The following is a 16,604-nucleotide window of genomic DNA, read 5'->3' as shown; positions in this document are numbered from 1 at the left end:
TAAGATTTCACATTTTATTTCCTGTGGTACATGGTCACATGCCCATTCCACACTGGGTTTAATGACGCCTCCAGCTGCCATTTCCCCAAGCCCAGGAGCTGAGAAGCCTCTGTTCCAGGCTCTGCACTGCAGGCCTCAATCTGCGGTGGTATCCTGGTGATAGGGACAGTGAGTGAGGGGCTGTCTGTACAGGTGAGACCAGGCCCAGGGAGGTGGGCTTTGGAGTCTGATGTAGGTTGACACTGGAGAGACCCTGGGTTAAGGTTAGCCTGTGGTGAGGCCATATGAGGAATAAGTGAAGTTGAGAGTCCAGAGGGCACTGACCAGATGTGATGTGTCCAGGCAACACTGTCCAATAGAGGGAAGGAGCTGGCTGGACTCAGGCTGCTGTCCAGGGCCCACAGTAGAATGTGCTTGAACATCCAAGTGATGCTGTCCTGCATGAGCCTGGGTCCAGGTGATAGTGTCCCAGCAGCCCACCTTGTGTCCCCAGTTTCGGTTGCCTGGTGTGTGGGTCACACCACACTGTCTGCCCACACACAGTGCGTGAAGGCTTGGCCTCCTTCCTGAGACCGTTAAAGTATGCTTGCAACCCCCTCTCCTGAGGTAGGGGGGTTCCTCTGGCCAACCCTGGGTTCTCCCCATTGCACTCTGGCTCTCAACGGCCAACATACTCCTGGCCGAACTTTTCCCGGCTCTAGCCCCAAAAGGGGCTCACCCCTTCTCCAGCCCGGACTCCGGCTCCCACGGTGATTGCCGCTGCGGGGACTCAGCCACAATTCCCACCCACTTCCGATACCAGAGCACTAGCAAGCGGCGTCGGAGGACCCTTCTTGCTCTGAGCCATGCTAGGTAGGAAGGCCCCTTGGCTAGCGGCGGCGCCCCAAACCCTGGTCTGGATCCCCTCCGCGCGGCCCCGCTTAATCCCCGCTGTCCTGCGGGGCTCCAGGCGTCACTGGGGTTTTCTTGAGGTTCTTGCGGGCCGGGGCCCGGCTCGCACCGCCGTCGGCCGTACTGTCCGAGGCGTCATCGTTCGGCCTCGCGCCGGTGGCCAGGGCGTTCACGGTGCCCAGCGCCCGAAGAAGGGCTGGGCCGCGGGGAACGCGAGTCTCACGGCGGGCAGGCGGCGGAGGCGGCAGCAGCGCGCGCAGGGCATCCAGTTCTGCCCGCAGCTCAGCGCGCAGCGCCTCCAGCCCTTCGCCTAGCTCTGCGCGCACAGCCGCCAGGCCCTCCTGCAATCGCCGCTCGCTCACCTCCAGGACGCCGGCTGGGTACGTGGCCCCGCCGCGCGGCTCCCCGCACACAGAGCAAACGGAGCCGCGGCCGCGCGATTCCTCCGGCTCCCTGGTTCCTGCTGCCCCCGCCGCGGCCCCGGCGCGCTCCACCAGCCGCAGTAATCGGGGTGCATTGGCCCGCTCCGCTGCCTCAGCCCGGAGCTGGCCCCGCAGGCGAGCCATGCGGCCCGGGGCGCGGGCTTCATCGGGGCCCAGCCCGTTGGGCTGTGGCCTGGGGTCCCGCTGGCGGCCCGCCGCGCGCCGCAGCGCCTCGCTGGCACCATAAGCGCTCCGCGTCTGGGCCCAAGGGCGCCGGGGTTCTGCCGCCATTGGAGCCGCCGCCGCCACTGCCTCCACGGCCTGGCCGGCCTGGAGTCCCGGCCCCGCAACCTAGCGACCGCTGGGGCCTGGGCGACTCTCAGTGGAGAGGACTCCGGGGACAGCTGTGGGAACGACCGAGGCCTCTGGGAATCTGGCCTGGGGCCCGGGGAACCCGTGTAGGGCTGAGACCCAGATGAATGGGGCGCCAGGGAATCAGGGGAATAATGCTGCAGGTTTGCCCTCCTACTGGACTGTCAGTGGGTCCTAACAAGGAGCTTGGACAGGCTCCTGGGCAGAAGTGATGGGGTCGTGGAGCTACAGTTGCCTAAGCCCAGGCACCCAAACCCACGTGGGGAATGCAGCTCACATCTTCTGCTCAAAGCCACTGTCACGATCACAGTCTGGGGAAGGCAGGTGTGGTCACGGGCCGCAGCCCTCCTCACTAGCTAGGGCCAACTCCTACCATCCCAGAGTCCAGCCACTGTCTTCCCCACGCTGCTCCCCTACAGCCCACACAACAGGCACTTCTGCCCCACATCTAGGTTCTCCAGGGGTCTTTGTGGCTCTCTGCTGTGGCCCAGCCCATCTCTCCCTGTGCCCTGGCCCGGTCCTCTTCCTCATCTAACTCAGCAACCCTCTGTAGCTCCTAAGCCTTTGCATAGGCTGTTTTTTTCTGCCTGCAACATGCCCCTTTCTCTCCCCTCATCAGGCTGCTCACTCTCATCAGACTTCTTCAGGGCAGCCTCCCTTGACCACTTCACCCCTCCACCGGGGAACTTGAGGGGGGGCTCCCCTTCCCCCACAGCCATGACTCATGGCCCTGTTCTCTGCCCTACTCCCTCCACAGTAGGGTCCCAAGCACAGGCCCAGTGGTGCTAAGCAGGCTGGATGTTGGGTAGAGTCCTTGGGTGAATGAGTCTTGAGCTGAGGGTCCTGGTTGGGGCCTCCTTCCTGGCCGGCTGTGCACCCCCTTGGCCTGGTATTCTAGGCCATCACAGCCATCCCTGCTGGCTTCTCTGCCCCTCCCAGCTTTTTACCTTCTGTGGAGCCCCTCACCACTGCACCCCATTCTTCCTCGCCCTGGCGCCTTCCATAGGTACTAATGCCCAGGACCATCACAGGGCCCAGGGCCATGTCCCCCTCACCCAGCATGTTGTGCTCATGGCACCCTAGGGGCTAGTTAGGACTCTGGGTGCCCTGGGGCCTTCCCAGCAAACTGGGGAGGGAGGGACTGGCACGGATCCAGGCTGGGCTGGGAGGGAAGATGGCAAGGCAGCCACTGGAACCTGTGTCCCCAGGGCCCCCAGGGCCTAGTTTCAGTGCAGCTCGATGCCCATATGTGTGAGATGAGGGTGCTGTCACCCTGTTCCTGGGCAGCCCTGGCCCTGGGCTATGGTAAAGAAGCCTGGGTCCCCCTGTGCATTTGGCCATTAACTCATCCACTCATTGCAGCCTGTCTCTTAGGAAGGCACAGGGGGAGGTGAGAATTTGGTGCTCTGTCAACCTCTTAGACCCCCCCCATTCCTGCTGAGTCACCCGGCCCCTTGGGACTTCAGCATGTGGCTCTGCTGTTCCCTAGAGCCTCGTTAACCATACCCCCACCCTCCCCTCAGTAATTAAAATACTGCTGACACAAGAGCCCTGGGTTCTGTCCCCAGGCCTGTGCAGCCTGGCCGTGTGACCAGGGCTTTGCCTTCTCAGAACCTCACCTGTGAGACTCGGGAGGCCCTAAGATCCCCACCAGTGGACGGCAGGGAGGGCAAGAGGGTGAGAGGCCCCAGAATTGCCACTGTCGATGTGACAGCTGGGAGGGGGGAGGGTGGGCACACAGAGGCTGATGGAGGGGGTGTGACAGGAGCCAGCCTTTGCAGGGGGGAGCACAGGTGCCTGCAGGCCTGCATAGGTGGGTCCCAGCCTGTGGTAGAGGGTCATGGAGAAGACAGGGAGGAGGGGCTGCCTGGCGACCTGTGGTTCCTGGAGAATTGCAGAGGTGTTTGTTGGGGCAAACAGGCAGGGGTGGTTAGCATGACCCTGAGCTCCAGAGGTCAAGTTCAGTGAGGATCAGGAAGCCAGTGGGTCATGGTGACCCTGGCTGGAGCTTTGTCAGTGGAGGGGTGGGGCTGGATTGGCACCCTCACCAAGGCTGGCTGGTCGGAGCCAGATGGCTGTTGTCCCTTTGAGTAACAAGCAGGGACAGAGTTACCGGTTGGGGGCCACACACAGGTCTGCTTTCTTGTTCCTCCTGGAAACTCCGCACAGCCCAGCCTGCTAGGGGGCCCCCGCACGGAGGGGCTGACTGAGCCCAGCTCCTCCCCCACCCCTCCATTCCCTTCTGTGTGCCAGGGGCCAGGCCACCTGTGTCTGTGGGAAGTCACAGTCCTGGGCTGTCCCCAGCCTGGCTCTGTGCCTTCAAGCCAGCTTTCCCACCAGGCCAGGTGGGCGATTTGCTGCTCATTAACCCAGGGAGGCGAGAACACTCTGGGCTGACTTCTCTGTTGTCACCCTTACACCCTGTTGCCACTAAACCCTGGTGGAAACCGAAGTGGGATGTTTTCTTTCCCAGAGCCCAAGGGCAGTTTAGAGGGCAGGGCTTTGCATGTTGAGGGGCTCTGGTGGCTCAGAGGCGGAGGCAAGCAGCCATGTGACTGTGGCCTCACAGCCCTAGGGAGAGCATCTGGAAACGCAGGTCCCTGGTTCTGCCTCAAGGAGACGGGTGCCTGAGAGCATGGAGGTCTTTATCTTCTGCAGCCAAATGCGCATCAGGTGCAGGCCCACCTGGTTCTCGGCAAAGGCGGATAGGGGCGAGGCAGGTGGCAGTTTCTGAAGTCGGGGGGCTCTGAGACAGTGTGAGGGGGGCACACAAGACAGGGGCCCCAGGGGAACAGGACCTCTGGAGGTGGGGGAGGGGAGGTGGGGGGTCAGTCTTGGAGCTAGTCCTGGAGGGGGCCCGGGCTTCTTGAGGGTGTGCTGTTCTCTCCATCTGGCAAGACTGGCTGGGCCTTGGGACGGTGGGCAAGCGAGGCTGGCTTGCCCGGGGCCTGAACAGAGGCCCTGGGCTCTAGGGAAGGGAAAGCTATGGTGCCTTTCCACCCCCGGAGTGCAGGCCACATGGGGGGGCCTTGGTGGTCTGAGTCAGAGGGTCTGGCTCAGGCCACTGCTCAGAGCACAGCTCTAGACTGGTTTGTCCTGCCTCACAGATCACTGGTGGTCCCTGTGGCTTTGCCTGCATCCCCATCCCCACCCCAACTCCCCTCAGAGCCCAGGACAGGTCTTTGCTGGCTAGGAGATGGTGAGGCCACAGAAGCCAGGGGAGGCCTGAGGGGCTGGTCCCTCAAGTCTGGGAGGTCTTGCCACTGACCCTGAAATGCAGGTGGTCCCTCCTTTAAAGGCAGGGTCAGCGAGGGGAAGTGACTCTCTCTGGTCCCGTTGTGGGAATGGGGCCTCCTCGGGGGCTGGACTCAGACGCACCTTGCCCGTGACCCCTACTGCTCACCATGTCCTGGAGCTGTGCCCTGGACTTCTGGTGGCTCTGCCTAGCCAGGTGTTCCCTGGGAACTCCCCCTGAGGAGGTGGCTTTGCAAGGGGCAACTCATTACCCAGTAATGACCTTGCCTGACCTCAGCAATGAGCTCATTACCTGGTAATGGCCTTGTTTGCCTGGTCCTGGTGTCAGCAGCCCTGGAATGTCTGGTCTGGAGTGGCTCTGACCAATTTGGGCCAGGGACCCTAGCCTCCCAGCCTGCCCCAGCTGCTGTATGTGCCCTGAGGGTTCTCAGTGCCACATGTCCGGGCTCCCCTGCAGCTATCCAACCTTGGGCAGGAGAGACCTGAACCACTCTGTGCCTTATCCTCCCACCCACAGATGGGGTGGAGTGGGGAGGGCCGTCTTGGAAGGACACGCTGCCCATGCAGGGGTCCTCAGGGCCCCTCTTCTCTTGGCAGCTGAGCTGGGGTCCCCACATCAAGCCCATCTTCACAACAACTGACCCATGGGGTGGACCTTCACCTCATTCCTGGTGAAGGGGGCTGCAGTCTGCCCCATCAGGAGCCCCTCCACCTCCTGGAGCTAAAGATCAACCTCTCTGTCCTCATCTTTTTTTTTTTTTTTTTTTTTTTTAGGGCCACAGCAGTATATGGAAGTTCCCAGTCTCCCAGTCTAGGGGTTGAATTGGAGCTACAGCTGCTGGCCTATGCCACAACCACAGCAATACTGGATCAGAGCCATGTCTGTGACCTACACTAAGCTCTTGGCCATGCCGGATCCTCAACCCAAGGAGCAAGGCCAGGAATCGAACCCAAATTCTCATGGATCCTCATGATCGATCAATGGATTCTTCATTACTGCTGAACCACGACAGGAGTGAACTCCCTCCCTGACCTCATCTCTGATCTCTCAGCAGCACCTACAGAGCTGGCCATGCCGTTCTGCCCACATCCTCCTGACCACCCCAGAACAGATCCATCTATGACAGCATGTATCAATACTTTATGGAATACTATTCCATTGTGTAGATATTCCACATTTTACTTACCCATTCATCATTTGATGGTCCTTCGGGGAGTTTTCACTTTTTGGTTATTATGAATAACAGTGCTATAAATATTTGTGCACGAGTTTTAGTAAGGACATATGGTTGTTTTTGTTTTTGTTTTTCATTTTTGGCTGTCCCATGGCATATGGTGTTCTCAGGCCAGGGATCAGATCTGAGCCACAGTTGCAACCTGTGATCTTTTAACATACCATGCCGGGCCAAGGATGGAACCTATGTCCTGGAACTGAAGAGACAGTGCTTCATCCCCGCCACACACATCTCATTGCACCACAGTGGAACTCTAATATTGTATGTTTTTATTTATCTTAGGTATGTATATAGATATGTATATTAAGAAGCGGAGGAGTTTCTGTCGTGGCTCAGCGGTTAACGAATCCGACTAGGAACCATGAGGTTGCGGGTTCGATCCCTGCCCTTGCTCAGTGGGTTAAGAATCCGGCGTTGCCGTGAGCTGTGGTGTAGGTTGCAGATGCGGCTCGGATCCGGCGTTGCTGTGGCTCTGGCGTAGGCCAGTGGCTACAGCTCCGATTCAACCCCTAGCCTGGGAACCTCCATATGCCGCGGGAGCGGCCCAAGAAATAGCAACAACAACAACAACAAAAAAAAAAAAAAAAAAGAAAAAAAAAAAAGAATCCAGCCTTGCCGTGAGCTCTGGTGTAGGTCACAGATGCGGCTCAGATCCTGCGTTGCTGTGGCTTTGGTGTAGGTCGGTGGCTACAGCTCCGATTCGACCCCTAGCCTGGGAACCTCCATATGCTGCGGGAGTGGCCCAAGAAAAAAAGTGGAATTGTTGGATCATATGGTAACTCTAGAAGCATACCTTGGAGATATTGCTGGTTTGGTTCCAGACCGTTGCAGTAAAGTTAATACCACAATAGTCACACAGATTTTTGGTTTCTCAATGCATATAAATGTTATTTGTTTTCACACTATAGTATATTAAGTGTACAATAGCATTCATTATATCTAAAAAATGTACATGCCTTAAAAATAATTTATTGCCAAAAAATGCTAACCATTGCCTGAGCACAGCTTACAGCCAAGTGGAATCTGGGCTCCAAGCCAGGAGGGAGGGTGGCAGTGTTAGAGCACTGTGTGAAGGAGGGGTCCACACCTACACCCAACCTCTTTCCACAGCCCCTGGGGGTGGATGGGGCCAAGTCCACCTGGTCTGAGAGTAGGCTGGGACTCTACCACCTCCTCCCCAGGTGCTCAGTTGCAGAAGGGGCAGCAGGGGCAAAATCTGTGGGAAATTCTTTGAGGGCCCACCAACTACCTCTGGTGTCCAGGGTGGGGTGCCTGAGTCATTAAAAATGGATGTCACCTTGAGAAACTGACCAGCATGATCCATAATCCTGGGTACTACCCTCCCCAAACCCCGCAATTAGACCCACATGCAGCAGTCCAGCACACCCACACAGGAACATCCCCGCCACACACATACCCACCACACAAGAATCACACTCACAGACACAAAGAACATACACTACATACACAGACACACATATATAAACACTGGGACACATACCACATATAACCCCCCCCGCATACCACACATGAAACACACCACACACACATCACGTACACACACACTACATATAACAGAGATACTTACCACACACTGACACCATGCCAACCACACACATATAAACACCACACAAACACACCACACATATCCACCACACAAGAATCACACTCAGACACACAGTATACACACCACACACACATTACATACATAGACACACATCCCCTCCACACACACACACACCACCCATACATCACACCACACACATATAATATACCACACACGCATCACATGCACACACCATACATACCCACCATAAAAGAATCACATAAACAGATGCAGTACACACCACACACACACACACACACACACACACACACACACACACACATCACACATAAGCACACCACACGCATGACAGTCACACAAACACCACACCACACACCCCATGGGCCGAGATGTAAGCGCCTTCTGCAGCAATATTGGTAGGGGGCGGGGCCAAAGGGCAGAGATTTTGACCCCTTAACTACACTTCCCAGAAGGCTGTGGTATACGCTCGTCCACGTCTGACGTCAGAGCGGCTCCGGCCCCGGCGCCCTCTAGGAAATAGAGTCCGCCCCTGCGTAGCGCAAAGGCTCCCGGGAGTTGCAGTGCGCGCCGAGTCCGCGCAGGCGCCCGTCCCCGCGGCGGCGGCCAGGCGCTCCTTTGTGGCGGCCGCTGTCTTTTTGTGGGAGGCGGGTCGGCTCGGCCGCGCGTGTAGCCTGTCGTCTGTGGGTCTTTCTGTCCGTTCGCCCCGAGCCTGTGTGCCGCCCCCGAGACTCCCGGCTCCGGGCGGCCGAGCCCGAGACCTGGCCGGCCCGCGCGGGCCGGGTGCGCGGGTGACAGGCCGTGGGGCACTCAGGTGATGGGGCGCGATCGTAGCCCCGGGTCCGGGGCGCCTGCGGAGCCTGCCTGACCCCGACCTTGGGTCGCGGGCTGAACCTGCAGGGCTGCGGCGAGGTGCCCTGAGCCTGGGAGCGGGCCTGTCCCTCCCTCCAGCCCCCGCCAGCGGCGGCCGCCGAGAGAGGGCGCCATGGAGACCCCGGCCCCGGAGCCCCGGGAGACAGGTAGGTTGTGTCGGTGGGCCTGCAGGTTTGCGCTCAGGGGGCGGGCTGGGTTCCTAGACGCGCTACGGGGTCGCGACTCCTGCCTCTTCACTGGGGCATCCCCGCGGAGGAGGAGGAAGGAGCGGCGGTGTTTCTCCTCCGTGACTGGAATGTCTGAGACACTGAGTGGCAGAATTAACCCAGATGCCGCACCAGGCTGTGCTGTAGTTCGGATGCTCTCATTTGCGGAGTGGTTCCTGACCTCCCTTGATTCTCCCGGGGCCAGGGCTGCTGGGGCTGTAGCTCAGCCGAGCCCCGCTGACTCATTTCTCCTTTCCAGCTCCGTCCTTTCAGGATCCTGCTCTTCTCCTCAAAGAGATGCCGGAAGATAAATTGGGTCAGGGTATCTTGGATGCCAAGTCCGAGGTGAGTGGCTCTTTTCTTCCTTTGAACATGTTCTTTATGAAGAAATTTGGCATCTTTCTTCCGCCCGAGATCTTCAGTCGTTCAAGGACCTCCCACCCCACCGTGGAGCCTTCTCTCCAGTCTTCAGGAAGCTCTTGGCGTGGGAAGAGAGTATGGGGGACGCTTGGATGTGCCCTCGAGATGAATATCCCTTCCAGCCTGATTCAGCCCAGGAGAGGGTTCATTGTCCAGCACTGTGCTGGGAGCTCTGAGTGGTTCTCATGAGATCACCTCACTCATCTTCACTTGCCGGCCCAGGGGATGTTTGTGGCAATTGGTCCTTGTTTGGGGGAGTTTTCTGGGGGTGGAATTAGGTAGGAGAATGTGGAACCGCTGAAGGACCGGGTTGTTGTGCTAGGGTCAGAGTCAGGGTAGAGTGTATTTCCCTGTGTGCTTTTCCTCTGTACCCAGCAGCCGACTTGAGGCCTTAAAAGAAAAACCTGGGGGAGTTTCCTGGTTAGGTCTCTGCTTTCACTGCTGCAGCCAGGGTTCAATCCCTGGTTTAGGAACGGAGATCCCACATTAAGCTTTAAGCCATTGCATGTGTACTACTGCCAAAAAAAAGAAAAGGAAAGGAAACTTAAGTTTCAGCTTATCTGGAGGCTTAGCAGGGAATTGACTGCAGAGATAGGTGCAAATCCCTCCTTTCACAGACTGGGTTTTTCTTCTCATTTTGTTCCACCTCCTAAACCACCTCCATCCATCATAGTGTTTTGAAAGGTACAGTTGATAAAGACAGTGTGCGGTGGTGAAAGGTCTGGAGGGTTGAGGGTCTTTTGACTTTTTTAGGGTTTGACAATTCCGTTAACCTCCCAGTTGAAAGGTAGAAATGACTGTGAAACTCATGGTGAAGTGTGCCCGGCTTCTGCAATATTAGAACATGCTATATAGTTCTATAAAATGCTTGAGAGACAAGACAAGCACATGTGATACATGATCCTTGATGGATCACAGATCTAAAAAATCTGTCAAAGGTGTTTGGGAAAACTGAGAAAATTTGAAAATGTATTGTGCCTTAGATCATATTGTATTAATATTTAATTTTGTGGTTGTGATGATGGCGTTGTGGTTGTGTAAGGGAATATCCTAGAGTTCCTGAGGTGGCTTAGTGGAAACGAATCCAACTAGTATCCACAAGGATGAGAGTTCGATTCCTGGCCTTGTTCAGTGGGTTAAAGATCCAGTGTTGCCGTGAGCTGTGATGAAGGTCGCAGACATGCCTTGGATCATGCATTGCTGTGGCTTTGGCATAGGCCAGCAGCTATAGCTCTGGTTAGACCCCTAGCCTGGGAACCTCCATATGCTGTGGGTGCAGCCCTAGAGAAGACAAAAAAATAAAATAAAATAAAAATAAGGATTCAGCATTGCTGTGAGCTGTGGTGTAGGTCACAGATGCCACTTGGATCCCACATTGGTGTGGCTGTGGTATAGGCCTGCAGCTATATCTCTGGTTCTATCCCTAGCCTGGGAACTTCCATATGTTGCAGATGTGGCCCTAAAAAGCAAACCACAAAACCAACAACAACTATTATATATATTCATTCACTTAGGAGATATACACTGAAGAATTTAGGGGTAGCAGGCAACATCCTGATATCTACAACTTAACTTCAGATGATTCCAGAAAAAGTGGTATGTGTGAGAGTGACAACCTCAGGAAATATTCTCTTGTTCAGAGATGTTGTTCCTAAAATATCAGGTCCTTTGAGTAACTGGTCCTCTCCAGAGTACTCTCTTCTCCCTGCAGTCTTCACACTATGGTCAAAGCTTCTGCTCTCCTGATACAGCCCTTGTGGGCTGTACTGACTCCTGTACGAGTTTCATTTCCACATCTGCCTTTGATGCCCACACTCACCCCCTTTTGCTTTCTCTCCTGCAGAATGAAGATACACCAGACATTGACTTCTCCCAGGGGGTTGGGAATAACCTCCCAGAAAGGCCTGTGTCAGGCTTAGATCCTTTTCTGCTCTTGCCTGTTGACACCCCACACTGAAGCTGTAGCCTCTGACAGCTCTATCTTGCCAGCACTACATTCTGATGTCTCTTGACGTTTGTTTCTACCCATTTTCTCCTTTCTGCCAGTGCCATTACCATTATCTTCATTCCTGCATGCCTCAGTTATGGGCGTGCTCTCAGCATATATCCTTACCCTTCTCATCTTCCTGAAATTTGGTGGGTGTTTTGGATCAGGCTTATCTAGGTATAATTTATACATAGTAAAGTTCTCCAGTTTTATATGTAGGATTTGGTGAGTTTGGCAAGTGTATGCAGTTGTGTAAACCGCACCATTATCACGATATAGGACTTCTCCATCGCCTAAAAAGTTCTCTTAAGACCCATCGCCATCCGTCTTCTCCACATGCCCCTTGACAACCAATATAAATTTGCCTTTTTAAGAACTTCATGTGGAATAACATGATATGTAGCCTTTTGTTTCTGACTTATTTCACCTAGCATAATGCTTTTGAGTTCACATCTTTATTTGAATCTTCTTCCTGTTCCTTTCTATTGCTGAGTGATATTCCATTTGTTGGGTTTGCTAGGGTTGCCCTAGCAAAGTGCCACAGACTAGGTGGCTCAAACAACAGAAATTTATTGTCTCACAATTCTGGAGACTGGAAGTCTTAAGATCAAAGTATCAGTAGGATTGGTTTCTTGTGAGCCCCTCCTTGGTTTGTAGATGGCACTTCTCTGTATCCTTGCGTGCTCTCCCCTCTCTACATTTCTGTGTCCAAATTTCCTCTTCTTATAAGGATACTAGTCCTGTGATTTTAGAGCCCATTCTAATGACCTCGTTTGCCTTAATTATCTCTCTAAAGGTCCTATCTTCAAATAGTCACATTCTGAGGTATTGGAGGTGAAGGCTTCAGCATAGAATTTGGAGGGGACACAGTTCAGCACATAAACACCATTGTAAACATACTCTACAATTTGTTTATCCATTCACCAACTGATGGACATTTAAGTTGTTTCCACGGTTTAGCTGTTACAAATAAACCTGTTATAAATGTTTGAGTACAAAATAGATTTGTGTTTTAATTTCTCTTGAATAAATACCTAAGAGTGAATTGCTAAGTCATATAGTAAATATATGTTTAATTATTGATTTTATTGATCTTTGCAAAGAACTGTCTTTTGGTTTCATTGATTTTCTCTATTGCTTTTCTGTTCTCTTTTTCATTGATTTCTCATTCTTATTATTTCCTTCCTTCACTTTGGTTTCTTAAGCTTAAAACTTAGGTATTGATTTGACACCTTTCTTCTTTTCTCATATAGCATTCAAGGCTATAAATTTCCCTTTAGATCCTGCTTTAGCTACATCCCACATGTTTTGCTATGCTGTATTTTCCCTTTTTTCATTTTAAAAGTTTCTGATTTCCTAATTTCCCCAACTATGTATTATTTAGGAGTATGTTGTTAAATTTTAAATATGCAGAGGATTTTCCAGCTAACTATTAATATTTCTAATTTAATTCTGTTGCAATCAGAGAAGGAATTTTATATAATTTGAATTCTTGGAAATATACTAAGACTCATTTTATTTCTCAGCATGTGGTTTATCTTGGTAAGTGTTCTGTGTGCGTTTGAAAAGAATGTGTATGCTTTTGTTGGCTAGAGTGTTCTATAAATGCCAAGTCAAAATTGAATCATAGTGTTATTCCATTCTTCTGTATCTTTTTTTTTTTTTTCTCCTTTTTTTAGGGCTGCACCCACAGCATATGGAAGTTCCCAGGCTAGGGGTCATATCAGACCTACAGATGCCAGCCTATGCCACAGCCACAACCACGCCAGATCCGAGCTGTGTCTGCTGCCTATACCACAGCTCACAGCAATGCCAGATTCTTAACCCATTGAGCAAGGCCAGGGATTGAACCCAAAACCTCATGGTTCCTAGTCAGATTCATTTCCCCTGCATCACGATGGGAACTCCAGTTCTTCTCTGACAGATTTTCTGCTTATGTATTCTATCAATTATTAGAGATTATTGTTGAAATCATCAAGTATAATTGTGGATTTGTCTGTTTCTTTTTTTCTTTTTGGGCCTGTACCCGCAGCACATGGAAGTTCCCCAGCTAGGAGTTGAATCGGAGCTACAGCTGCCAGCCTACACCACAGTGACAGCAACATGGGATCCAAACCACGTCTGCAACCTACACCACAGCTCATGGCAATGCCAGATCCCCATCCCACTGAGCAAGGCCAGGGGTTGAACCCTCATCCTCATGGATACTAGTCTGATTCATTTCTACTGCAGGACAATGGAACTCCCTATTTCTTTTTTTAGTTCTGTCAGTTTTTGCTTTGTGTATTTTGAAGCTCTGTGTGGGGGTGCTTCTGTGTTTATGATTCTTGTGAAGTCTTAATGAATAGATAGTGTAGTAATGATCACTACATAATCATGTCATGATTATTATGTAATATCTCTCTTCATCTCTGATGATATCCCTTGTTCTGAAATTTTTGTCTAATGTTAATACAACTACCACAACTTTTTTCAATTTAATTTTTATTTTATATTGGAGTATAGCTGATTTACAATGTTGTTTTAGTTTCAGGTGTACAGCAAAGTGATTCAGTTATACATATACCCATAAACATTCTTTTTCAGATTTTCTCCCCATTTAGGTAATTATAGAATATTGAATATAGTTCCCTGTGCTATACAGTAAGTAGGTCCTTGTTGATGCCTCAACTTTCTTTTGATTAGTGTTTGTAGTGTACAGCCATACCACCCTGAACATGCCCCATCTCATCCGATTAGTGTTTGCAGAGTATATCTTTTTCCATCCTTTCACTTTTAATCTCTCTTAGTCTTTGTATTTATTTATTTACTTATTATTTTTTTGGTCTTTTTAAGACCAAAGCATTATATGGAGGGTCCCAGGCTAGGGGTTGAATTGGAGCTGTAGCTGCTGACCAATGCCACAGCAATGCCAGATCCGAGCTGTGTCTGCGACCTACACCACATCTCACAGCAATGCCGGACCCTTAACCCACTGAGCGAGGCCAGGGATTGAACCTGCATCTTCATGGGTAGTAGTCAGATGCATTTCTGCCGAGCCATGGCAGGAACTCTTAGTCTTTGTATTTAAATTGGATTTCTCTAGCTGGCATATAGTTGGGTCTTATTGACCAAACTTTGACTTTTACATTCAGTTGACAATCCTAATTTTACTGGAATATTTAGACCATTCACATGTAATAGAATTATTGATATGGCTGGATATATATATGCCATTATGCTATTTGTTTTCTATGTCTTACATCTTTTTAAAATTCTGTTTGTCCCTTAGCACTTTCTTTTCAGGTAAACAAATAGTTTTATGATACTCTTAATTCTTCTGATTTTATTAACTTTTTCTTCCTTTTACTTACTTGAATGGATGCTGAACAGAGTGAATTTTACTTTGTTGAGTGTTGGGTTTAATTCCTTAAATATTTCTGGGATTTGTTCTGGGATGCAGTGAAATTACTTAGTTATCAGATTCCATATAAGGCTTACTTTTAGGTTTTGTTAAGGTGGATCCAAAGAAACCTTTAATCTCAGGCTACTGTTGCTCCACTGCTGAGGCCCTACCCTTCTGGGGATTTTATTATAAGTGTCCTATATGGTAGGAGGAGGATGTTCCACTTTGACTGGTTGGAGCACAGACTATTCCCAGTCCTGTGGGAGGTTTTTTTTTTTTTTTTTTTTTGCTGCACACATGCCATGTGAAAATTCCTGGGCCAGGAATTGAACCCGCATCATAGCAGCAACTCGAGCAATTGCAGCGACAACACCGGATTCTTAACCCACTGCGCCACAAGAGAACTCCACTGTTAGTTTTAATGATTGTTCTCCATACTTCTCTTTTTTTTAACATGTGTCTCTCATTTTGTTAAAACTTGATTATGAAAATCCACTTAAATAGGTGAACTACTTTAAGTGATTTTTCCATTTTGGATTTGAAGAGAAGGTCAGAAGCTTAAAACCACTTAGAGTAGAATCTAAGAGGTTGGGAGGGATGGCTTTGCTCAGTGGGTTGAGGATCCTGCGTTGCTGTGAGCTGTGGTGTAGGTTGCAGACGTGTCTCGGATCCCGTGTTGCTGTGGCTCTGGCGTAGGCCGGTGGCTACAGCTCCGATTCAATCCCTAGCCTGGGAACCTCCATATGCCGCGGGAGCGGCCCAAGAAATAGCAACAACAACAACAAAAGAAAAAAAAAAAAAATCTCCCGTTTGGAGTTCCCGTTGTGGCGCAGTGAAAACGAATCCAACTAGGAACCATAAGGCCATGGGTGCAGCCCTAAAAAGCAAAAAAAAAAAAAAAAAAAACCCTTTTCAAGGGTTCACTTCATTGTGTTTTCTTATATTCACAAAGTAATACAATCATCACACAATTTTGAATTTTTTATTGAAGTTAGTTGATTTTAATTGTTGTGTTTCAGGTATACAGCAAAGTGATTCAGTTATACATACACATACATGTATTTCTTTTTTTCACATATATTTCTTTTTCAGATTCTTTTCCCTTATAAGGTTTGTTTTTTTTTTTGGTCTTTTTTGCCATTTCTTGGGCCATTCCTGCGGCATATGGAGGTTCCCAGGCTAAGGGTCTAATAGGAGCTGTAGCCACCAGCCTACACCAGAGCCACAGCAACGCGGGATCCAAGCCGAGTCTGCAACCTACACCACAGCTCACGGCAACACCAGATCCTTAACCCACTGAGCAAGGCCAGGTATCGAACCCACAACCTCATGGTTCCTAGTTGGATTCGTTAACCACTGCGCCACAACGGGAACTCCCCCTTATAAGTTATTATAAAATATTAAGGTATAGTTCATTGTGCTATAAAGTAGGGCCTTGTTGATATATATGTTAATTCCAAACTCCTAATCTATCCTTTCCCCTTTAGGAAACATAAATTTGTTTTCAAAAGTTGCGAGTCTGTTTCTTTTTGTAAATAAGGTCATTTGTATCTTTTTTTAGATTCCACATATAAATGATAGCATATGATATTTGTCTTTCTTTGACTTACTTAGAAGAATAATCTCTGAGTCCATCCATGTTGCTGCAAATGGCATTATTTAGTTCTTATTTATGGCTGAGTAATATTCCATTGTATGTATGTATTACATCTTCTTTATCCATTCATCTATTGAAATTTAGGTTGCTTCCATATCTCAGTATTGTAAATAATGCTGCAGTGAACATTGGGGTGCAAAAAAAATGTGTCTTTTTGAATTATGGTGTTCTCCAGATGTATGCCAAGGAGTAGGATTGTTGGATCATATGGTAGTTCGATTTTTAGGTTTTTTTTCTTTTTCTTTTTTTTTTAAGGGCCGCACCTGCAGCATATGGAAGTTCCCAGGCTAGGGGTCTACAGCTGCTGGCCTACATC

At 50.6% G+C, this 16,604-nt stretch overlaps 2 protein-coding genes across 4 annotated transcripts in view; one reads left to right on the top strand and one right to left on the bottom strand.

Annotated features, from left to right (window-relative positions):
* ZNF74 (zinc finger protein 74) overlaps positions 1–16,604 on the top strand; it is a 39,949-nt gene that overhangs the window by 2,625 nt on the left and 20,720 nt on the right. For 2 of the 3 annotated variants that reach the window (XM_084994089.1, XM_021073672.2), the window contains 2 exons: positions 8,661–8,779; positions 9,099–9,184. In XM_084994089.1, coding sequence (XP_084850215.1) covers positions 8,746–8,779; positions 9,099–9,184 — 120 coding nt within the window. In that variant the 5' untranslated portion in view covers positions 8,661–8,745. Of the gene's footprint in view, positions 1–1,161; positions 1,272–8,660; positions 8,780–9,098; positions 9,185–16,604 lie in introns of those variants that run through there. The other variant, XM_084994090.1, reaches the window with a different exon arrangement.
* On the bottom strand, positions 775–5,387 carry LOC146396680 (protein FAM246A-like). The gene has a single exon (XM_084994093.1). The coding sequence runs from the start codon at positions 1,602–1,604 to the stop codon at positions 921–923; it is 684 nt and encodes a 227-aa protein (XP_084850219.1). The 5' UTR covers positions 1,605–5,387; the 3' UTR covers positions 775–920.

Source organism: Sus scrofa, chromosome 14 (assembly GCF_054392235.1).
Source record: "Sus scrofa isolate SSC_HxYL_T2T_F1_AM1 chromosome 14, Sscrofa_HxYL_maternal_Yorkshire_Landrace_v2.0, whole genome shotgun sequence".
Lineage (NCBI taxonomy): Eukaryota > Metazoa > Chordata > Mammalia > Artiodactyla > Suidae > Sus > Sus scrofa.
The sequence above is the reverse complement of the archived record's forward strand: the minus strand, read 5'-3'. Positions and strand labels throughout refer to the sequence as shown.

Excerpts from the sequence above, each read along its gene's own strand:
- LOC146396680 (XM_084994093.1), bottom strand. The coding sequence starts at position 1,604 with ATGGCGGCAGAACCCCGGCGCCCTTGGGCCCAGACGCGGAGCGCTTAT.